The 21,485-nt window shown below is 33.7% G+C and overlaps 1 protein-coding gene across 10 annotated transcripts in view; it reads left to right on the top strand.

Annotated features, from left to right (window-relative positions):
- The window catches only part of LOC141397482 (uncharacterized), a 163,681-nt gene that overhangs the window by 84,976 nt on the left and 57,220 nt on the right, over positions 1 to 21,485 (top strand). Inside the window, exons 1-2 of one of the 10 annotated variants that reach the window (XM_073973886.1) lie at positions 10,752 to 10,959; positions 11,376 to 11,692. The exons of 6 other annotated variants lie outside the window; for them this stretch is intronic. In XM_073973886.1, the coding sequence (XP_073829987.1) occupies positions 11,619 to 11,692 (74 nt within the window). In that variant the 5' untranslated portion in view covers positions 10,752 to 10,959; positions 11,376 to 11,618. Of the gene's footprint in view, positions 1 to 10,751; positions 11,693 to 21,485 lie in introns of those variants that run through there. 3 more of the 10 variants (XM_073973861.1, XM_073973852.1, XM_073973877.1) reach the window with 3 other exon arrangements.

Genomic DNA, 21,485 nt, shown 5'->3' with positions numbered 1-21,485 from the left:
AAAACCGCGTGCGTCCGCTATCATACTTATGACACAACTGCCAACTTTTGGGAGATGATAGATCTTCATCAAACTCACAATTTTGCCTCTAACGAATTTTTTCTAGCACTTGTATTTTGCGAGAAAATCGGCGATGGCGTACCCGCCCCAGTGGCGAAGGCGCCCCATGTTACCATATATATTTTTAAAAAGGTCCATGTCATAGCTGTCAGATTTGCCAGATGTTGTACCAAATTTTTGACTTATTTTTTTTTATTTTTGGCCAATGGGTGTATCCACTGTGCGCTGGTGCGATAATGTGGTAAAATACTTCAAAATACCGAGGAACTATACCGACAATTCTTTAAAGACATGTTCAGCTACATCGTAGGATAATTTGGCTAAAACCTTTAGAAACAACTAAATTCGGACAGTACCATTCTATATCAAAACATAGACGGTAGCAATTTCCATAAGATAAGAGGCTAAAACCTTCAAAATCAGGAGGTACCGTTCTGTAATGGCTATGTATATCAAAACGTGAGCCTGTACTGATAAGTTTCGGGAGAAAAGTTGTATACCACCATTGAAGAATTAATACCAAATTTCGTTCATTTCGCTATGATAATGACGCGGAAACCTTCAAAATACCGAAAATCTGGGGCTATATCAAAACGTCTTTACAAATTATTAAGTTCTATCTTAAATATTGCGAGCTGTTTCTTGATTTCAACAGACGGTTGCTGTTTACGTCAAACATGTAATAGAAATGCCGTTTCAGATGGATGGACTGCAAAACAATACGATTTTTAGTGCTCCGACTGTGGTTTTTTGTTGGAACATGTAAAATTAATCTAGCATATATTACCTTTATATGAATTGATTTTGTCGCAAATAAACATCTTATTTACACCATGATACTGACATTATTCTTAATTCGTTCATGCAAGTGATTTTATAATTCAAGTATTTTTTTAACCCTTTTTTACAAGTTATATATGTCTAAGCGCCTGCCAATTTTCTCATTTTAAAAATTGATACATTTAAATAATCTTGTATTTTACTTACTATACTTTTTGCCAAGAAAGCATATAAAAGAAATCATATTTCCTCATAAATCACAAAAAAACACATGTGTGGTACATTACCGGAGCGATACTTTTTAGTGAACCGACCAGAACAACGCAGTTATAGCTAAATAATCACGAAATTTTGTACGAGGTAAGACTTTAGGCCGAAGTAGATGCTTACAATTTTGGATGATGATCTGATAATATTTAGCGGGTAAAAAAAATGTTCTATATTTTATTTTCTGGAGGACATGTACCGGCAAAGAAGACTACATATGGAAATAGATCTACTGATCTTCGTGTCTGATATATAACGGGCCTACTGCCTAATATATACTGGGTTTTGTGTAGAGAACCATATTTGCCCATTCCCAGTTTTTGCATTATTGCAAATTACATGGTGCCCTAACGTTTTAATTGTCCAAATGGATTTTTATACATACATTGCAGCATTGGTCGCATTGCACCTTTTTTCAAAACGGTTCCCTAGCCAGGCAAGTATCCTTCAGGTTTGCGACATTTTCTGAGTATTTCAGACATGTAAAACTTCTCTACAAGTGTTGTGTTAGGACACGCCGTTCGGACTCGGAGGTAAGCTGTGGGTCCCATATCATTGAGTGAATATGAATCGGGGTACACTCACTCGTTGATATGAGAGAAGTCTCTCTTGTCACTTCTAGGATGTTTGTGAAAAAATTATTATATTATTATTAAGCTTGGTGTGATACGGCACCAGAATGCACAAAGTACTTGTTCCAATAAAGAAATTTTATATGTGGAAAGCTAATTCCCAGGGGTATCACATGGTCGGCCCCGTCCGACTATAGCCTTTTCTTACTTGTATTAAATATTTTTCTTGTGATTTAAAAAAAGTTCAAGAATCATCAATCGTGGAATTAAAAAAAATCGTAGATTTATAAAAATCGAGAACCATAAGTCGTCGATTTTTGTTCGGGGATTTTTTATTAAATTTTTTTTGAGAAATTTTGCTAATAGTTTTTTTATGAATAAACAAATAATCTCTTAAGCTTTATCAATCGTGGGTTTTTAAAAATTTTTTCAAGGGACATTCATCAATCATGGGTTTTAAACAATATTTTTCAAGGCCTTCATTAAATGATTTTTTTAAGAATATTTTTTTCAGAGACCTTCAATTATAGATTTTTTTAACGAATATATTTTCAAGAAACGAAAAATGGTTCCATATTTCACCGAAATGCCTGAAATTTGGTATTTAGTCTTCATATGGGGTATTGAAGGTTTCATGTGAAATTTGTCGGTATGGGTCCACACCTCGTATAGCCTTCATAGAATGGTACCTCCCGATTTTCGATATTTTAAAGGTTTTTGCCTCATTATCACACCGAAATGGCTGAAATTTGGTACTTAGTCTTCGTAGGGGGTATACAACTTTCTTTCAGAACTTTGTCGGTATAGGTTCACGCCTTCATATAGCCCCCATAAAACGGTACCTCCCGATTTTCGGTATTTTGAAGGTTGTGGCCACAGCAACCCACCGAAATGGTTGAAATTTGGTATTTAGTTTTTGTTGGAGGTAAAAGCCTTTCTGACTGAAATTCATTGGTATAGGTCCACGTTTCGATATAGCCCCCCTAGAACGGTACCTCCCGATTTGCGTAATTCTAAAGGTTGTGACGTCAATATCCCACCGAAAGATTTACATTTTCATTTAGTCTTCCATGTGGTTATTTAATATTCCACAATATAATAGGTCAGCGGGTTCCTATATCCCCCGGTATTTTGAAGGTTTTACCGAAATATCGCAAATTTGGTATTTATTCTTCTTTAAGTCTAAAAACTTTCCGCCAGAAATTTGTAGTTTAGATCGACGTTTCGATATAGCCCCCATTGAACGATACCTCCTGAATTTCGGTATTTTGAAGGCTAGCCACATTGGTTTACCGATCTTGCTGAAATTTGGTATTTAGTCTTCTTCACAAACGAAAGGGAACTAATTGTTCCATTTTACTTCAATACAACTTGTGTTGGAGGGTGTAGCAAGTTCGGCCTGGCCGAACTTAACGCCGTTCTTACTTGTTTTTTTTTTAATAAAGGATATAAGACAGTTAGGTCCACCCACCTGTTACTTTTTTGTACTCTCAGTGGCTTAGGGTACTTAGCTGTCGACAAATCCTTTTTACATGGTTTCTTATAAAATCTTAGATATACAATCTAACTTTCAACAAAGTTACATTATGAATTTCATTGAAAACTCTTCTCTTCAAAAACAAACGCACACGTTCATATATTTCTTAAGCTAAATCTCGTCAAACAAAAAACTATTTTAAAAATTGTTTATATTCTCTGCGCGAAAACATTTATCAACTTTGTATTATTTTTGGCGCCTAAAAGTGTTGTCGTTTAGTGTCACAATTCATCAATATATTGCATATTTTCGTCATTTTCCTTTTGGGTCATGCAAACAAATCGTATTTTGTTTCGCCTTAAATTGGAGGGGAATTACTTGACTAGTACAATAAGTTTTTTTTTTGGAATTTGTATTTTCAGAAAAAGGCGTTCGCAACGCACATTCATTATTACACTTTTGAAAAATGACAGCAGCATCAGCCCACAACAACTACAGAAGAAGTTCATTTAGTATTTCGCATTTTGTTCTGTTTGTTTCTCTGTCCATTTGCATGATCTGTGTGAGCGTCGTAAACCAACTAACAACACACTTCTCTGTCTCCCACCATTTGTTGAATCCATTCAAAAAAATGATGATTTGTTTGTTATGTATGTATGTAAGAAGCTTTCTTATGGAAATCATTTTAGTAGCCGCAATATAGCCCCTGCTATTGCTGTTGTTAGTCTTTGCCGCCATGTCGATAAATAGAGCGAGCGCGCGCCCGTCATATACTGTTGATGCCGTATGGCACATTAGTGAAATGTTCGGGGTTTTTGTTTTTTGGCAAACTATATTACACTGGGAGAAAAGCACGGGATGTTTTAAATTGTAATTTGAAATTTCTAAAAATTTAGGACTGCTGAAACTCTTTCGAAAGTGGAGTTCTGTAACCGTAGCCACCAATAGGAACGAAAGGAATTTTAAAGCACATTGTCTAAGGAGTTTTAATCAGGAATTTTTTAAACAAAATTTAGTAAAAGGTTTTTTTTTCGGAAATTTCAAAGAAGTTTTTTAAGACCATCAATCGTGGATATTTCTAAAATATTTTTTTCAAGGACCATCTATAGCGGATTTAAAAAAAAAATATGTTATTTTAAGGACCATTTTTCGTGGATTTAATAAAGAATATTTTTTTCAAGAGCAATCAATCGATGATTTTTTTAAAAACTTTTTTCAAGGGCCATCACTTTATTTTTTTAAGAACCATAAATCGTGGAATTTAAAAATATATTTTATTCAAGGACTATCAATCGTAAAATATAAAAAGTATATATTTTTTTCAAGGACCATCAATCGTGGAAATAAAAAGTATCAATTTTTTCAGGGACCATCAATCGTGGAATTAAAGAAATATATATCGTGGAATTAAAAAAAATATTTTTTTTTTCAAGAACCATCAATCGTGGAGTTTAAAAATATATATTTTTTTCAAGGACCATCAATAGTGGAAATAAAAAAGTATCAATTTTTTCAGGGACCATCAATCGTGGAATTAAAGAAATATATATCGTGGAATTAAAAAAAAATATTTTTTTTCATGGACCATCAATCGTGGAGTTTAAAAATATATATTTTTTTCAAGGACCATCAATCGTTTTTTCTTGGATTTTTTAAATTACATTTTTTTCAAGATTTTTTTAGGAATCAATTTAAAAAAATTTAATAATATTTTTGTCGTCGATTTTTTTAATATTTTTTAAATATTTGTTTTGTAGATTTTTTTTAGCAAAATGTTGTGGAAACTTTTAAAAAATATTTTTTTCGTGGATTTAAAAAAACAATGTGTAGGACTTCGATAGATATCAATTTTTCAATAGAATACCTTAAGGTCATATAGCTCGATCAATAAATAAATTAATTGAGACGCTCAGCACCAAAACTGCCTAACCCACATTCTCAAAAAAAAATCAAAGTGGCTATATAGATCTAACAGGAACCTTTTGAAATAAATCCTAAAAAAATCCATATTAGCAGGTAGTATAGTCTAGTGTTATACAACGCAATATGAAGATTTTAAGTGTGTATTTAAAGAGGTTCTGATTAGATTATTATTAGCAGTTTGATTTTTTTGAACATGTGTGTAAAAAATTTTCACAAATAATGGTCTTCGCCCTAAAAAGGCAAAAACTTAAAAATAAAAAAAAATATTTCTCCAAGAATCATCAAAAGTGGAATTTTTAAAAATATTTTTGTTGTGGTTTTTTTAAAAGATATTTTTCAAGAATCATAAAGCGTGGATTTTTTTAATTAATATTATTTTTCCTATATGTTTATAAGAAAATAATTAGTTTCGTTGATTTATTCAAATTATTTGAAATTTAAACAAATATATTTTTTCTTAGAATTAAAAACAAAATAAATTTTTGTGAATTTATATTTTTTTTGATTTTTTTTTTTAATATTTTTTTCGTGTATTTTTTAATTACATAGTGGATTTTTTTAAATGTTTTTCGTGTATTAAAAAAAATATTTTTTCATGTATTTTTAAAAATAATTTTTTTGTGGATTTTTAAAGTAATTTTGTTATAGATTTTTTAATAGATATTCGTGGATTTTTTAAATAATGTTTCTAATTGATTTTTTTAAAATAATTTCTTTTTGAATTTTTTTAGAAAAATACTTTTCAAAGAATCATAAGTGGTGGATTTGTTTGTTTTTGTTAAAATAATTGATTTCATTGATTTGTAATACAGAATTTTTCTCGTGGATTTTAAGGAATAATCTTTCTAAGATTTTATAAAATAATCTGTTTTGTGAATCTCTTTAAAAATATTTTTAGTGGATTTTTGAAAAATATTTTTCCCGATTTTTTTAATAAGTGGATTTTTTTTTAAATTTTTTTATGGATTTTTTAATAAATAATTATTTTTGTGGAATTTTTAAATAATACTTTTTTCGTACATATTTTAAAATATAATTTGCTTCGTGGATTATTTACAATTTATTTTTCGTGGGTTTCTAAAAAATAATTTTTTTCGTGAATTTTTTAAAAATATATTTTTTGTGGATTTAAAAAAATACTGCGTGGATTTTTATACCCTACACCACAATGTGGAAAGGGTATTATAAGTTTGTTTTGGTAAAAATTCATGTAACACCGCGAAATATTCGTCGGAGACCCCCAATGTGGTATACCAATCTTCATATCTCGACGAGATAAAGCGATTTTGAGATGTGTGTCCGTCCGTCTGTCCATTATAAATTGTAAACACGCTCCAGGCCGCAATTATGGACCGATCGTCACGAAATTTTGTATGGAGGTCGGGTTCAGGCCAGAATAGATCCCTATTCTTATTGGTGATGATCGATAAATATATAGCGGGTGAAATAGACCAAAAAAAAAATTTTTATTCGATTTATTTCAGAGTCCGTTCGCCTCGAAATTTTAAATAATGTAAGATTATATGACAAAGAAGAAGCTTGCAATTTGAGATGGTGATCGGATGATGTTTAGAGGGTTAAATGGACCACAACTTTTGTGTGAAAATTGTGAAAATTTTTAATATACCGGTAATATCTTTATTCCTTGACCACACATTCCGCCCACATAAATAACATTTGGAAGGACAACTCTTACCCTTTCAATTAATGCCAATTATGTGGATTTATATGGTCAGATAACATAGCTACAGCCTAATATATCCAGTGTTTTGCTTGTAATGTAATCAAAAGCATACTAGAGGTCGCAATTATAGATCAATAGTCACGAAATTTTGCACGAGGTAGGGGTTTAGGTCAAAGAAGATTCCTGCGATTTTTGAAGATGATCTGATATTATTTAGCGGGTGCAATGGACCATTACTTTTGTATGCTAAATAAAAACATTTTATTTTTGGTCCACATTTGAATCCTTGGGGGCCATATACCGACAAAGTCGCCTATATATGAAAAATTAACTACCGATCTTTCCTCTGATGAAAATTGTAATAATATGTGTGCTTGGTAACGGACCTACTACCTAAGATATAATGAGTTTTGTGAAGAGAACCACATCTTCTCCCATGCTACAAATTGTCTCTATCATGACAGACAAATTCCCAGTTCTTACTAATTGCGTGGAACCCTATCATATTACCTGTCCAATTGTCCAAAATTTAAAGATGTAGCAGAAATTGCTAAACAACGCCAATTTTCAAATTTAAGAATATTTCTTAAAATGTACTGTATATAATTGTTCCACAAACATCCCAGTAGGGACAAGGGAGCCTTCTCTCATATCAATGAGAGCACCCCGATTAATATCAGCTCAATGATATGTAGACAGCGGAATTTTATGCAACACCTATTTTTGTAAAATTTGCATATTTTTGGCTTCTAATTAAATTCCAATCGAAATGTATCACATATGCAAAAATATATACATATGCAAATATTATTTTTGCATATGGAAAATTTCTACATTTCACATATCTTCGTATGCTACATATTTTTCAATAATATCTTCTAAAATGTTTATGTGTAAGTTTTTCAGTTTGAAACTCACTTCAGACAAGTCAATAAAATAGAGAAATCTGTAACCAGAGCCACAATCTTCAAAATGTCGAAAATGGGGAGCTTTCGTTGTATGGGAGCTACATATATGAACGCCTAGACCTATACCGACAAATTTCAGATGGAAAGTTTAATACCCCCAATGAAGACTTAATACCAATTTTTAGCCAATTCGGAGGGATATTGAGACCATAACCTTCAAAGTACAGAAAATCGGTAGGTTCTGGTTATGGGAGCTATATGAAGACGTGGACATATAACGACAAATATCATATGGAAAGTTTGTTTTACCTCCAACGAAGACTGAATACAAAATGTCAGCTATTTCAGTTTGATATTGAGGCCACAACCTTCAAAATACCGTATATCGGGAGGTACGGTTCTATGGGATTTCTGATTTTAAACATATCGCACCTGTTCAAGAAAGGGGTAGTAACTAAAAATTTTAACTTTTTAATTTGAAATTGATTAACTCTACCCACTGTAAAAATCTAACATTACTTTGTCTACTTTTTCGTCAAAAAATACCGGTATTTCACTTTTCATGTCTTCAGAGTAACTAGTTATGTATCAACAGCTTTTGTCTCTACTGAAAAATATGACATTTTGAGTTACTACCTTTTTGTTGAACAGGTGCGATATATTGCAGCATGGGGTCGCTTCGCTCTTTTCAAATTGTACTCGGTGTCGCTACCGTTCATTTTTTTTAAATATTAATTTTGGTGAATCCTTATGGGATGTTTGTGGAACAATTATTATACATATTACTATTTAAGCTTGATGTGATAAGATGGCAAAATCCACAAAGTTTTTTCTTACAATAAGTTTATTTGTTCCATAAAGGGATTTTGATTTGCTGAAAGCTAATTCCCGGGGGTAGAGGTGTAGGGTATCAAATGGTCGGCCACGTCCGACTATAGCCTTTGCTTACTTGTTTTTTTTTTAATTTTTTAATATTTTTTCGTGTAGTTTTTAATGTACATTTATAAATTTTTTTCGTTTAAGAACCGTTATTTGTAGATTTAAAATAGTTTTGTTAAAGTAGTTTTGTTATGGATTTTTAATAAATATTTTTTGTGGATTTTTTAATTAATATTTTTTCGGAAATTTTTAAGAAATGAATATTTTTTGTTGATTTTTTTGTAATTTTTCTGTGGTATTTTTCAAGAAACATCAATAGTGTATTTTTTAAAAATTATTTTTTCGTGTATTTTTTAGAAAAATATTTTTCCAAGTACCATACATGGTAGGTTTGTTAACAAATTGTTTTCATTGATTTTTTAATAATTTTTTTGTGTATTTTAAAGAATATTTTTTTTTCGCATATTTTATAAAACACTAGCGGACCCGGCGAACTTCGTCTCGCTATTAAGGAATAAAATTTCATACAAAAACTCAATTTTCGATTTTTCCAATTTTCCGACTTTTCCAGAGAGATTTTCCAAAATTTTCTTCCCTAAAGACCTTCTCCTCGAAAATACGAATAACTGACAAACAATTTTACAGAAATCGGCCTAGCCGTTCTCATTTTATGAATTACTATACATTTTTTACACCATTTATATATATATATATATATAGATAAGATGATCTGTTTCTAGAATTTCCTAAAAAATGAATTACTATACATTTTATTTTATGAATTACTATACATTTTTTACACCATTTATATATATATATATATATATATATATATATATATATATATATATATATATATATATATATATATATATATATATATATATATATATATATATATATATAGATAAGATAATCTGTTTCTAGAATTTCCTAAAAAATGTTTTTTTGTGGATTTTTGAAAACTATTTTTGTCAATTTTTTAAATAAATGGATTTTTTAAAGATTTTTTTTTTGTGAATAAAAAAAAATATTTTTCAAGAACTCTAAATCGTGAGTTTTTTAAAATAATTTTTTATGGATGTTTTAATAACGAAATATTTTTGTGCATTTTTTAAATAATACTTTTTTTCGTAGATTTTTAAAAAAATGATTTGTTTAGTGGATTTTCAAAAAAAAATATTTTTTTCGTGGATTTATAAAAAATACTGCGTGGATTTTTTTTAAAAAAATATTTTTTTCGTGGATTTATAAAAAATACTGCGTGGATTTTTTTAAAAAAATATTTTTTTCGTGGATTTATAAAAAATACTGTGTGGATTTTTTAAAAAAAAAAATTTTTGGGGATTTCGTGGTATTTTAAAAAATTTGTGGATTTTGAAAAATTATGTTTTTAGGAACCATAAGTCGTTGTTTTTTTATATTTATTTCCGTGAATTTTTAAAAATAATATGTTCGTGATTTTTTTTTAAATATTGTTTTATGGATTTTTTATAGACAATTTTTGTCGTGGATTTTTTTAATAATTGTTTCCTGGATTAAAAAATATTTTTATGGTTTTTAAAAATATTTTTTTAGGACCATGGATTTTTTAACGATTATTCTTTCAAGGACAATTAATTATTTATTTATTAAAAAATATATTTTTATAAGGAGAACTATCGAAAGGAATGACTCTCAAAATTAGATCCAATTCCAAAATGTCCTTCCATTTTTTTAAAAAAATAACATTTATTAGCATAACATCCGAATTTATTCGATACGTCCAAACAGTTACGATAAATACCCCAAAAATGTCTGTATTTTTAGTCGGCTTGATCATAATTCCTAAAAAGGCCACAGACATTTTGGAAAAAATATATTTCGGTTGTGTGCTCGGTATTTGACTTTTTCTAGATCTCCATACTACTTCCTTGGCGCTACGTAATACTATTGACTGCAGGGTTGCACTCGACACTCCTTATCGTACCATGGATTTTTAAGTGATATACAATATTGCGGCATTATGAAGAGACAAGGAGTGCGTATCTAGAATGCTATAAGGAAACGATCCGAATCGATCATTTCCTTTTTGCATTTTCTCTGTGTATCTCGGAAAAAATTACCACACATCAACGATCTGTTCCTCTCTATTCACAATAGAGAAATTTGAATATTGTATTCTTTTTTTTGTTAATCGAGAATTTTTGATAATTTTGGCTGTTTTTGTTATTATTGTTTTGGTCTCCCATCAGTTCGATGCCACTTTAGTTCAGTCCCGTCAGCCATGTTGATGGTGATGAGGATGATGGTAGTAGTGTACCCCACCAGACCGTGTGGCAATGAAAATAACGACCATCATCATCAGTGTTTGTTTCTCGCGAACGCAACAACAGAACGCTTTACAGAATAATGTACTTATGTCTGTCGGTCAGTTGAATAATATTTCGTCAAGCGTTTAGTCTCTCGATGCCATGGCTAACGTGTAATATGCTACAAAAATAGCAATAGCAATATTTAAATAGGAATATTGAGGAACAGGAGGTGGAAAGAGAACAAAAAGGAACGAAGTGAATTCCTGAAATTTTGATCGGATATTAAAATACAAAAAAACGACATAATCAGAAAATCTGTTCAAATAATAAACAAATTGTCCTCCTAACGGTACGGCAAAGGAATTCGTGAAATTTATTGCAAAATTTTTGGAAGTTAATTACATAGTAGTGAATAATAATTGAACGAACGAGCAAACAAGTGAACAAGTGTAGGATATCCGGATATCTGATACTCGAGTGAAAAATGTGATGAATTTCTAGAAATTATTAAATTTATATTCAATCTTCCAGCATCCAATAAAAATATTTCAAATATCAAATGATAGCATGTGAATGAAATACGGCATCATAAAATGTTGTCACATAATAAATTAGTTTTTAATAAAAAATAAAAATTCCCTCTGAGTCATTGATAAGCACGTTAATGAAAACGAAAGCAGAATTTGAAATACAAAATCCCAAAGCATTTCAATATTAATTTCACAGGAATTTGTTTAAAACATAACAGTGCTGCCTTAAATCTGTGTAAATTAAATGAAAAGTTCAAAACAAACCCGTCAACAATATGGAAATGCCGAACAACGTAAACGATCCGAAAAATCATACAAGTATGTTTTATTTTGTTGTCTCGATGTTCGATACGCATATTTTCCAAAAATTAATTATAATTCATGTTATAAACTAGTGTAATATGTGGCGAAATATGTGGATGGTCCAAATGGAAATTTATTTTTTTCGAGTTATAATGAATGAATTTCTTGCTGTTTTTCTTTCTATACCTAAGAATAAAATTTTTGAAGAGGAAATATATAAAAAATAATTTATAATTACTCCCGGTATTAACACATGGCCTTCTTTGGCTGCCAAAAATAAATCAACACAAATCAAAATGTGGGCACATTAAGATGGGTAGCGAACAAAATTATGAGTTTTTAACAAACTTATGTTTTCTGAGGAACCGAATTTTTTATTTACGCAACATGTGGATGTTTTCCAAACCATGGTCAAAATATGTTTGGATCCAAACATATTATTTGTTTGCAACAGTTTGGAACATAACATGTGTTTGGATCCAAACATACATATGTTAGAAACTGTTTCAAACACCCAAACATATTATTTGTTTGCATTTGCTGATCCGTGTATATGTCGTTGGGATTCGAAATCGACAAGCAGCAGGTCCATCGTCTAGTCACATTCCATATTATTAACTCGTCTAAATATTTTCCAATTACATTAAAAGTTTCATAACAATTTTAACTTAGCATGAAAAGAACTTAGAAAAGAAAGTTCGACCGGGCCGAACTTTTAATACACTCCACCACAAAATATTATGAACTAAAAAAATAAAATAAAAAAAAAACTAAAAACAAGTATAAAAGTATCAGTCAGCTTTGCTGACAGTGATATAGCCTCAGCCTGTGTATATTGAAAAAAAAAAAAATTTCCAAAAAAACATAAGTGTTTAGGGGGTTTTAAAAATTTTGGATGTATGAACCGACAAAAATGTTGATTAGGATTAAAGATCAAACGTTTTGCGGAGGAGATACTTAAAGGAATGGATCGACATTGACCATTATGGAAGTGGATCTCCAGCCACTACATATGTTGCCCTAGGAGGTTTTAACACTCTTCGGGCTGTTTGCTCAAGAAGTATGGACTTGCCCCTGAAAAAACTTCTACCATCGTAATTGAGGCAGCGAATGCAAGTTGCTTCAACAAAAATCAAAGTGATTCGATAGCAGGTCTTAAAGTGAACTTATCCGAAATTTTGTGTGCGAGGTACCGGATGGAGTGAACAAATATAGTCCATATTTGAACCTGATCTATATCTGGTAGATATATTAGGATGTGTAAAGTATGGACCAATTCGGCCACTCTATTCAAGAGTTACCGTACGAATGTTTTTTCCGAACATTTTTGAACTTTTGTGAGGGAGGTACCTGAAGGAGTGGACCGATATGGCTTATCTGCGAACTTAAACTATGTTTGGACAAAATATTACAAAGGCCAAATTTTGGATCTAATCGGCAGATCCGTTCGAGAGTTATCTTGCGCTCCAACCACCTCACACGGTGTCATAGGGGGTTTTTCCAACTTTCAGGCTATTTTCTCAGAAAGTGTGGACTTGCCCCTGATGCAACTTGTACCGCCGTATGGAGGTACTCGAAGGTGTGAACCGATTGAGTCCATATTAAAACCTTATCTAAGTCTCGTACACATTTCACGATGGGTAAAGTATAGACCAAATCGGTTCCTCCCTTCCAGAGTTATCGTGCGCACAATTTTCCCAACATTTTCGAACTTTTGTGGGAGAGGTATCGGAAGGAATGGACCAATATAGCCCATCTTCGAACTTAAACTAAGTTTGGGTAAAATATTACGAAAGCCAAAATTTGAACCGAATCGGTTCATCCGTTCGATAGTTATCGTGCGCTCCAGACAGACAGACAGACGGACGGACATTGTCCAATCAACTCCATATTGTCTGAAACACATTTCGTCCAAACATACTTGGGGTCTAGAACCATTATTTGGATGAGCAGATTTTGCCCGTATGAAAGTGTATATACCCTCGTTAGCATAAATGCTGAGGGTATAATAAATAGTTTTCTTTCTTTACAATTAGGTGTACACACTCTAGGTGCTGGGAGTTCTAGATTGGAGCTTCAAAATGCCTTAAATCGGGCGGAGCCGTTGTATAGAGGCTATATCGTATGTACGAAATTTTAGATGGATAAATGTTTGATCATTAGGAATCCTAAATGCCAACAGCGAATTTAGACCGTAAATATAGATACAAACAAAGTACCTGAAATTTGGTGGCACTTTCAAATTCTTCACATGTTTGAATGAATATTCTTCATAAGAAATTCTAAAGGCCTAGGCCAGGGTACATAAGCTACCTCGCCTGTTTGCCTTGCTTGTCTGTTTCATTTCTGACATAACAAAAATAAAAGAATAAAGAAAGCCGAGCCAATTTCGAACTAGGTTGCTCTTTTTGCTTTATTCTTTTAATTTTATTATGTCAGAAATGAAGCAGGCAAGCAGGCGAAGCAGCTTATGTACCCATGCCTTAATAGCCTTCAACTAGAAGATCTTTCTTATTTCTGCGTTTCTTTTTTGTTGTCAGTTTCCAGTAAACTCTGGCCTTCTGGTCTTCTAAAAGAAGAATGTCTGGGCTTCTATGAAAATTTGTCGCCTTCCTCCAAAATACCGAAAATCAAGAGGTACGCTTCTATGGGGGATATAGGAACCCGCTGACTTATGCTCATAATTCACTTCTAGAATATTTTATAACCCCATGGAAGACTAAATAACAAATTTTAGTGTTTCGGTGGGATATTGACCTCACTACCTTCAAAATTACGAAAAAAGGGCTATATCGAAACGTGGACCTATACCGACGAATTTCAGTCAGAAAGGTTTTTACCTTCAACAAAGAATAAATACCAAATTTCAGCCATTTGGGTCGGTTTCTGTGCCCACAGCCTTCAAAATACCGAAAAACGTGAGGTACCGTTCGATGGGGGCTATAAGAAGGCGTGGACCCTTACCGAAAAATTTCTGAGGGAAAGTTGTATACCCCCAACAAATACTAAATACCAAATTTCAGCCATTTCTGTGGAAGATTAAGGCCATAACCTTCAAAATATTGGAAATCGGGAGGTACAGTTCTATGGGGGCTATATGAAGGCGTGGACCTGTACCGGCAAATATCTGGGGAACAGTTTTATACCCCCAACGATGACTAAGTATCAAATTTCAGCCATTTCAGTGTGATAATTAGGCTAAAACAGTCAAAATACCGAAAATCGGGTGGTACCGTTTTATGGGAGCTACATCAAAACGTGGACCGATATGGTCCATTTACAATACCAAACATCCTAGGAGTAGTAGAAACTTCTATGCCAAATTACAAATTTCTATCTTCAAAATAACGAGCTGTATCTTGATTTCAACAGACGGACGGACATGGTTAAATTGTCTTAGAATTTTACCCTGATCAAGAATATACGTAGTATATTTTATAGGGTCTCCGATAAATATTTCAATGTTTTAATTATACCCTCCATAATATGGTGGAGGGTATAATTAAGCTACAGTGTTTAATTTATAAATACTCTAAAAGTTAGAAAAAAAATTTTCGCTTAACATCAACTAGTATATTCTTCTTTATCATGGAGCCTCTCAAATAAAACGTTTGCCGTTTAATTTTGTCACCATTTTTAATTTATATGCAAGCCTTTTTTTGAGAGACTCCATCATAAAGAAGAAGAAACTACTCGATGCTAAGCGAAAGATATTTTCCTAGCTTTTAGAGCTTTTATAAATAAAACAATGTAGCTAAATTATACCCTACTTCAAAATGTGGGAAGGGGATTATAAGAAATATTCGTCGTAGACCCCCAATGTTATATACCATTTTTCATATCGCGACGATATAAAGCGATATAGCGATGTGTATCCGTCCGTCTGTCCATTATAAATTGTAATCAAACTCTAGGCCGCAGTTATGGACCGATCGTCACGAAATTTGGTATGGAGGTCGGTTTCACATTGGAACAGATAAGTGAACTACTACCTAACATATAAGAGTTTTTTTTATTGTTGTGCTTTTCTTGCATAGAACTACATTTACATTCCATGTTACGAAATGTCGCAATCATGATAAAAAAGTTTTCAAATCATGAAAGAAAGATTCCCAGGTTTCTAAATCTAAATCTATTTCTAAAATCTTTTAATATTTTTTTATACCCTCAACATTGAGGCCAATGAGTTAAGACGAAATCTATTTCAGACAATTTTTAGTCGATTTACCCATGTCCGTCTGTCTGGCTGGCTGATGCGCACGATAACCCTCCAAGAATCAACCTATTTGTTTCAAATTTTAGGTCTCCAAAATTAGTTTAAGTTAGAAGATGGACCATTTCGGTCTACCACTTCCTTTAATTACCCCCACAAAAGTTCAAAATTATTCGCACGATTGCTCCAGAAGGGACTAACCGAATTGTTCCAAACTAGGGATGTGGAAATATTACTTTTATGCATATATTAGGTTCGAATATGGACTATATCGGCCCAATCCTTTGCGAAAAGTATAGTTTAACAGCTCTTCTCGAACCGTTTTGAATTTGTTTGGAAAATGTTCGCCTTGCGGCCCCTTTTACGACGGCGGATTTTTTTTTGTGCAAGTCCATTGTTCCTGAGACAAGTAAATTGACTTTTTTGTCTTTATATCTTACATTTCCAGTAGAGGCGGCGTATATATCGTCACCATAAATGCCCGAAGACGTAACCCACAAAACCAAAACTTTACAGGAGAAGCAAAAAACTTTATAAAATGAGCAAAAAACTTATAAAATCAGAGCATGTATTTTAGCTTTATGTATCAGATTCCATCAAAAAATGAATTTCGATTTTCATGTGGGTTACGTCTTCGGGCATTTATGGTGACGATATGTATGTATGTTTTATATCTCTGGTATGTTTCCGTGTATATCAACTCATGTATGTATGAACGGACGGCTAAAATAAGTCGAAATCATATAAAAGGAATTCCTTGGAAAATAGTGCCCAGGTGTAGTGGAGTGGGGTATCACAGGGTCGGCCCTGTCCTACTATAACCCTCTCTTACTTGTGTTTTAATTTTTATTTTTAACTTTTTAGTAAATAAATTTTTTTTTGGCCAATCAGAACCCCATAAACAAATTACAACCAATGCATTGCAATGTTAGCCGTAAGTGTAAATAAAAACTTTGAAATCCCGGAAATTGTGTGGTACCACAATTTTTAGTGGGGAAGTGTCTGTACCATTGGGAACGCCAATTCGGCCAATTCGGGCTAAGAATGAAGATAAAATCCTCAAAATACCTGAAATCGGGTGGTACCGTTATATTGGGGCTATAGGAAAAAATGGAGCCATATTGGTTTTGGTTTCATAATTATTTATTGTCATCCAAATCCAAATGAAAAGTGGTCAACTGCAACTGTGTTAAAAATGAGTTACTAGATTTGAACTAAACAGACATGAAACAAGGCAAGTTAAATAAAACACTGTAAAAATCAAATAACCACTTCTTCAATAAGAAGGCATATTGATTTTCAATTTCATGCGAACTTCTGCACAGTTACACCAGTTTGTTATAGGACCTTCTATGAATAGACTTTTTGGAGATATTATGAGGAATCCTTGGTATCTAATAAGAATATTTGCGATTCTTCTCCGAAGTGACTAACTCATATTTATTAGAAATCCTTATGGATTTTTAGGGGGGGTGGTGCTTTTTTGTCATCGCCATTCCTCGTTAACGAGACAATATGTGCCGTCATTCACCGAATTAGTTGTATCTGCTTCATGTCGACGTCCACATTCCATCTTCTGTCCGTCTGCCCCTTTTTGGCACGTTAGGATCGATAAGAACCTTGGCTGTTATACGAAAATAGCCCAACCGATAAGTGGTCGCAATCCGTATACCCAAATATGAACATTCTAGTTTTGACAAAAGCCAAAAAATTTTTGTGTGTTGAAATGTTTAAATCTGGTATAGCTCACTACCATACATTATGAAGTCCCCTAGTATATCAGTTTTATGCAATTATCGGATATTAATCAACTTGACTGAACTTGTCGGTTATAGAAACATACATTTTATTCTTCTGAATTTTAACATTTAAATCTCCTTAAAGGTTAGTTTTGCTCATTTATCCCTTCAGTCGGAGCATTCATACAGATGAATATGACTTTGAAGAACCTTGAATTCAAACCCATTAAAAAACGAACTGTTTTTTTTTTCTAAATTTTTATTCGCGAAATAATCATACCAAGATTAGTTACGTAGAGTGGTACACGTTTGGGACCGTACTTATTAATCATTAAGGCGATAAATTGAGGATGTATGTGCAAAAACCCGATCGATAATATCAATTTTGTATAATTTTTACTACAAGAACATTAAATGCTTGGCGCCTTCAAGTATCCCTAGATAGCATTGTATATTATGCACAACATTTTGGATAACACGCAAAAAAATAGCGAATAACCAAAGGTCAGTAACCACAGTGAAATATTAAAAATTCTTGGCCAAGGTTCAATAATATTTGGCTAAGAATAAATGAAAATGTTCACAAATGTGAATGCTCTTGACTCACTTTTAAATGTTAAGGCATAATTACTAACTGTGTATTATTCTAACAGTATATACGAATAATGTGAATTTTTTGCATGGAAAATTAAATGTGTTTCACAGGAGAAATAGTTCTTATATCTGGTTCGCCCCTATTTATTGCATTCAACACATAGTATGCGCTTCTAGGTTCTTTTGACATTATCCGATAAACACTAGCAAGAATCAATATTGTTGTTAATTCATGGGATCGGTTTTATGTCAATAAAAACTATTCATTTACATTTTACAAAACAAGACATTTTTTGAATTCTAACGATTTTGTGTTCGATGGAGTGCTGAAGCGTTTTTAAACAAGTAAAAAAAGTATTGTTGTTGTAGCAGTGTTTATTATTATGTTTGTATGTTCGTTTTTCTGTGTCTATCCCCAGTTCCAAGAAAATAGCTGCTTCGATGGGCTGTAACCACAGATCCACTTTAGTTAGATGAATAGGTCTGGCGGGGCAATTGAAAAGGAGTTTGTGTCGTGCTGGCTCATGCCGCATACTGGGCAGATGTCTGCACGGCGAGGTCGATCTCCGCCCAATAAGAATTTAGGCGACTGCAATATCCCGAGCTTAGTTGAGCCAAAACTACTCTGGTTTTTCGTTGCAGCTGACGCTCCTCAGCTGCGATAAATGGGGGATATACTCCGAGGACTTTATTCACACTATATTTGCTTATGCATCCATGTGAATACTGTTTAAACCTGCTTGATATGCCTGTTGATCTAGTTATCTATAGATCTATATTCTTAGACCTCCCTCTCTAGAGCATGAATATCCTTCCTGATATGCCTGGATGTGTCGGGCCTTGCCAGCAGATGGTGATTGGGATGGCTCTCATGGTAACAATTATTTTCCAATTCGTATCACATAATCCCGGGGACCAAACAGGAGTCGCATAGCCTACCACATACCGACCTATCGCGTTATATGTGGTCAACAAGGTTTCTTTATCTGCACCGCAAGTGCTGCCGGCTAGGGACTTGAGGACCTTGTTACTACTTTTCGGTTTGCCGCAGATAGCTGTGGCGTGCACGCACGGCTTGAAAGTAGTGTCGAATGTGACCCCTAAATTTTTGGGGCAGTTTGTGGTCGGAATTCTGCTACCGTCGACCACGACATTCAATTCTCTTCCAAACTGCGCTGTCCAGGTGGTAAACAGAGTGGCTGTAGATTTTGTGGCGGAAATCTGCATATACCTTGCGTGGAAAAAGGTGGTAAGATCGCGCGAATAAGGAGTTCAGTCTCTCACAGATGTCATCAGGAAAGGTATCTGACGCCAGGATAATGCAATCATCCGCATACGTTACGATCACGATGCCGTCTGGAGGGGGCGGAATACAGGAGAGATAGAGGTTAAACATTTCCGGAAATATTACCCCACCTTGGGGAAATCCCTGTTTCACTCTACAGGGTTTGGACTTCTTGTTCCTGAATTCCACGTAGGACTGGCGTCCACACATACAGTTGCCTATCCAACGTTTTAAACTTGGCCGGAGGGTTGTCAGCTCAATGTCCTCAAACATCGTGGAGTGCCTGACTGTATCAAAGGCTTTTGATAAGTCGAGCGCCATCATCACTGTTCTATCACACGGCGGTCTCTGGTTGAGTCCTTGAAAAATATATTTGGAGATGGCGTGCAGCGCTGTGCTGTTTACAGAACCCATGCTGATGAGCGGCAACTTGATAGCTATTCATGATACTGGGGAGGACTAAGACCTCAAAGGTCTTTGCTACGGGCGACAAAAGCGACATCGGCCTATACGATTCATTTTTGCTGGCATCCTTGTCTGTCTTCCGTAGCGGGAACACCCTGCCAATTTTCCAGGCTTCGGGAAAAATTAGGGTGGCTAGCGACAAGTTGAGAACTTTAGTGAGATACTCCACTCTCGGCTCATCCAGCTGCTACAGCATTACCATGGAGATTCCATCAGGGCCCAACGCTTTGGATGATTTAGCTTTCCTGATGGCATTCGCAACATCATCCATTGTAAACAGTGGTGGTTCATCCTCGGCAGGAAGAGATCTGATGCAACGTAATACTCTCCTCTTCGCCCTTTCACTCTCGGGGTGCTCGACAAAAAAAGGCCGAAAAGGCCTAACAGCTCAACTCGAAAGAGAATTAATTAAAAAAAAAAAATCATCGGTGCACTTTCTTAATAAATCGCGATCATGTTTCACATCTTTAGGGTTTTTTAGGGTTTCGCGGTTTTACTTGAAATCGCAAGCCCTATCGAAATGGGACTAAAGCAAATGTTGTAGCTGTGAAAATTCTCTACAATATTGACTTGATTTTCGTAGGTTTTATCATTTTTGAGATATAGAACTTCAAATTGGGACAATGCACGGACTCTATCGCCTATTTATAAAACAATGCCAAGCACGGTGTGCTTTAACTAACTTTATATGAAAACCGCTTACACCTTGGAAGTTTTTGCGGATTCTGAAACAGCAATGATATAAATCCAAAAACAAGAAAAAATCTCGTTAGGGATTTTTAAATAAATCGCGGTCAAAGTTCACATTTTTAGGTTTTTGGAAACATCAAGTCCTATCGAAATGGGACTAAAGAAGAATTTTTCTATCGAAATGGGACTAGAGAATTATCACTGCTACAACATTTTCTTTAGTCCCATTTCGATAGGACCTTCCGTTTCCAAGCAAACTCGTGAAAACTAAAAAAAACCCTTTGTGTACCTCAAAACATTTGAAATTTCCGCTTATGTCCTTGAGGAGCCCTCAACTCAAGGATCGTTCCGAAATTTTTATACAAGTTCTGTTTAGTTCAAATCTAGTAACTCAATTTTAACACAGTTGCAGTTGACCAATCGAACTAAAACTTTACAATCTTTTCCGAATTGGATAACAATACATGAATATGAAATCAAAACCAATATGGTTCCATTTTTTCCTATAGCCCCCGATTTTTTCCTATAGCCCGAAATTGGCTGCAACTTGAAATTTGTTGTTGTTCTAACAGTGTGGCTGTGCTGTTCGTATAGTTCTCCCTGGAATCCATAAAGATATTAATTGGATATTGAATGTTGTGATTGTCAAACTGGGTTAGTGTGTGTTTGTGGAAGAAATGATGTGTGGGATTGTAGGATTAAGTTGGATGGGTAGATGATATTTGGAGCGGGAGATTTAGAAAGGTTGCCACTTCAATTAGTCGACTCCACAGATCAAAAGTCTGTGGGATTAGCCGAGCAGGTATTGCAAATATTCTCGAC

This window comes from Musca autumnalis, unplaced genomic scaffold (assembly GCF_047663935.1).
Source record: "Musca autumnalis isolate F117 unplaced genomic scaffold, ASM4766393v1 scaffold_1, whole genome shotgun sequence".
NCBI classification, from domain to species: Eukaryota; Metazoa; Arthropoda; class Insecta; order Diptera; family Muscidae; genus Musca; species Musca autumnalis.
Note: the sequence above shows the minus strand (reverse complement) of the source record. Positions and strands in the feature narration are given on the sequence as shown.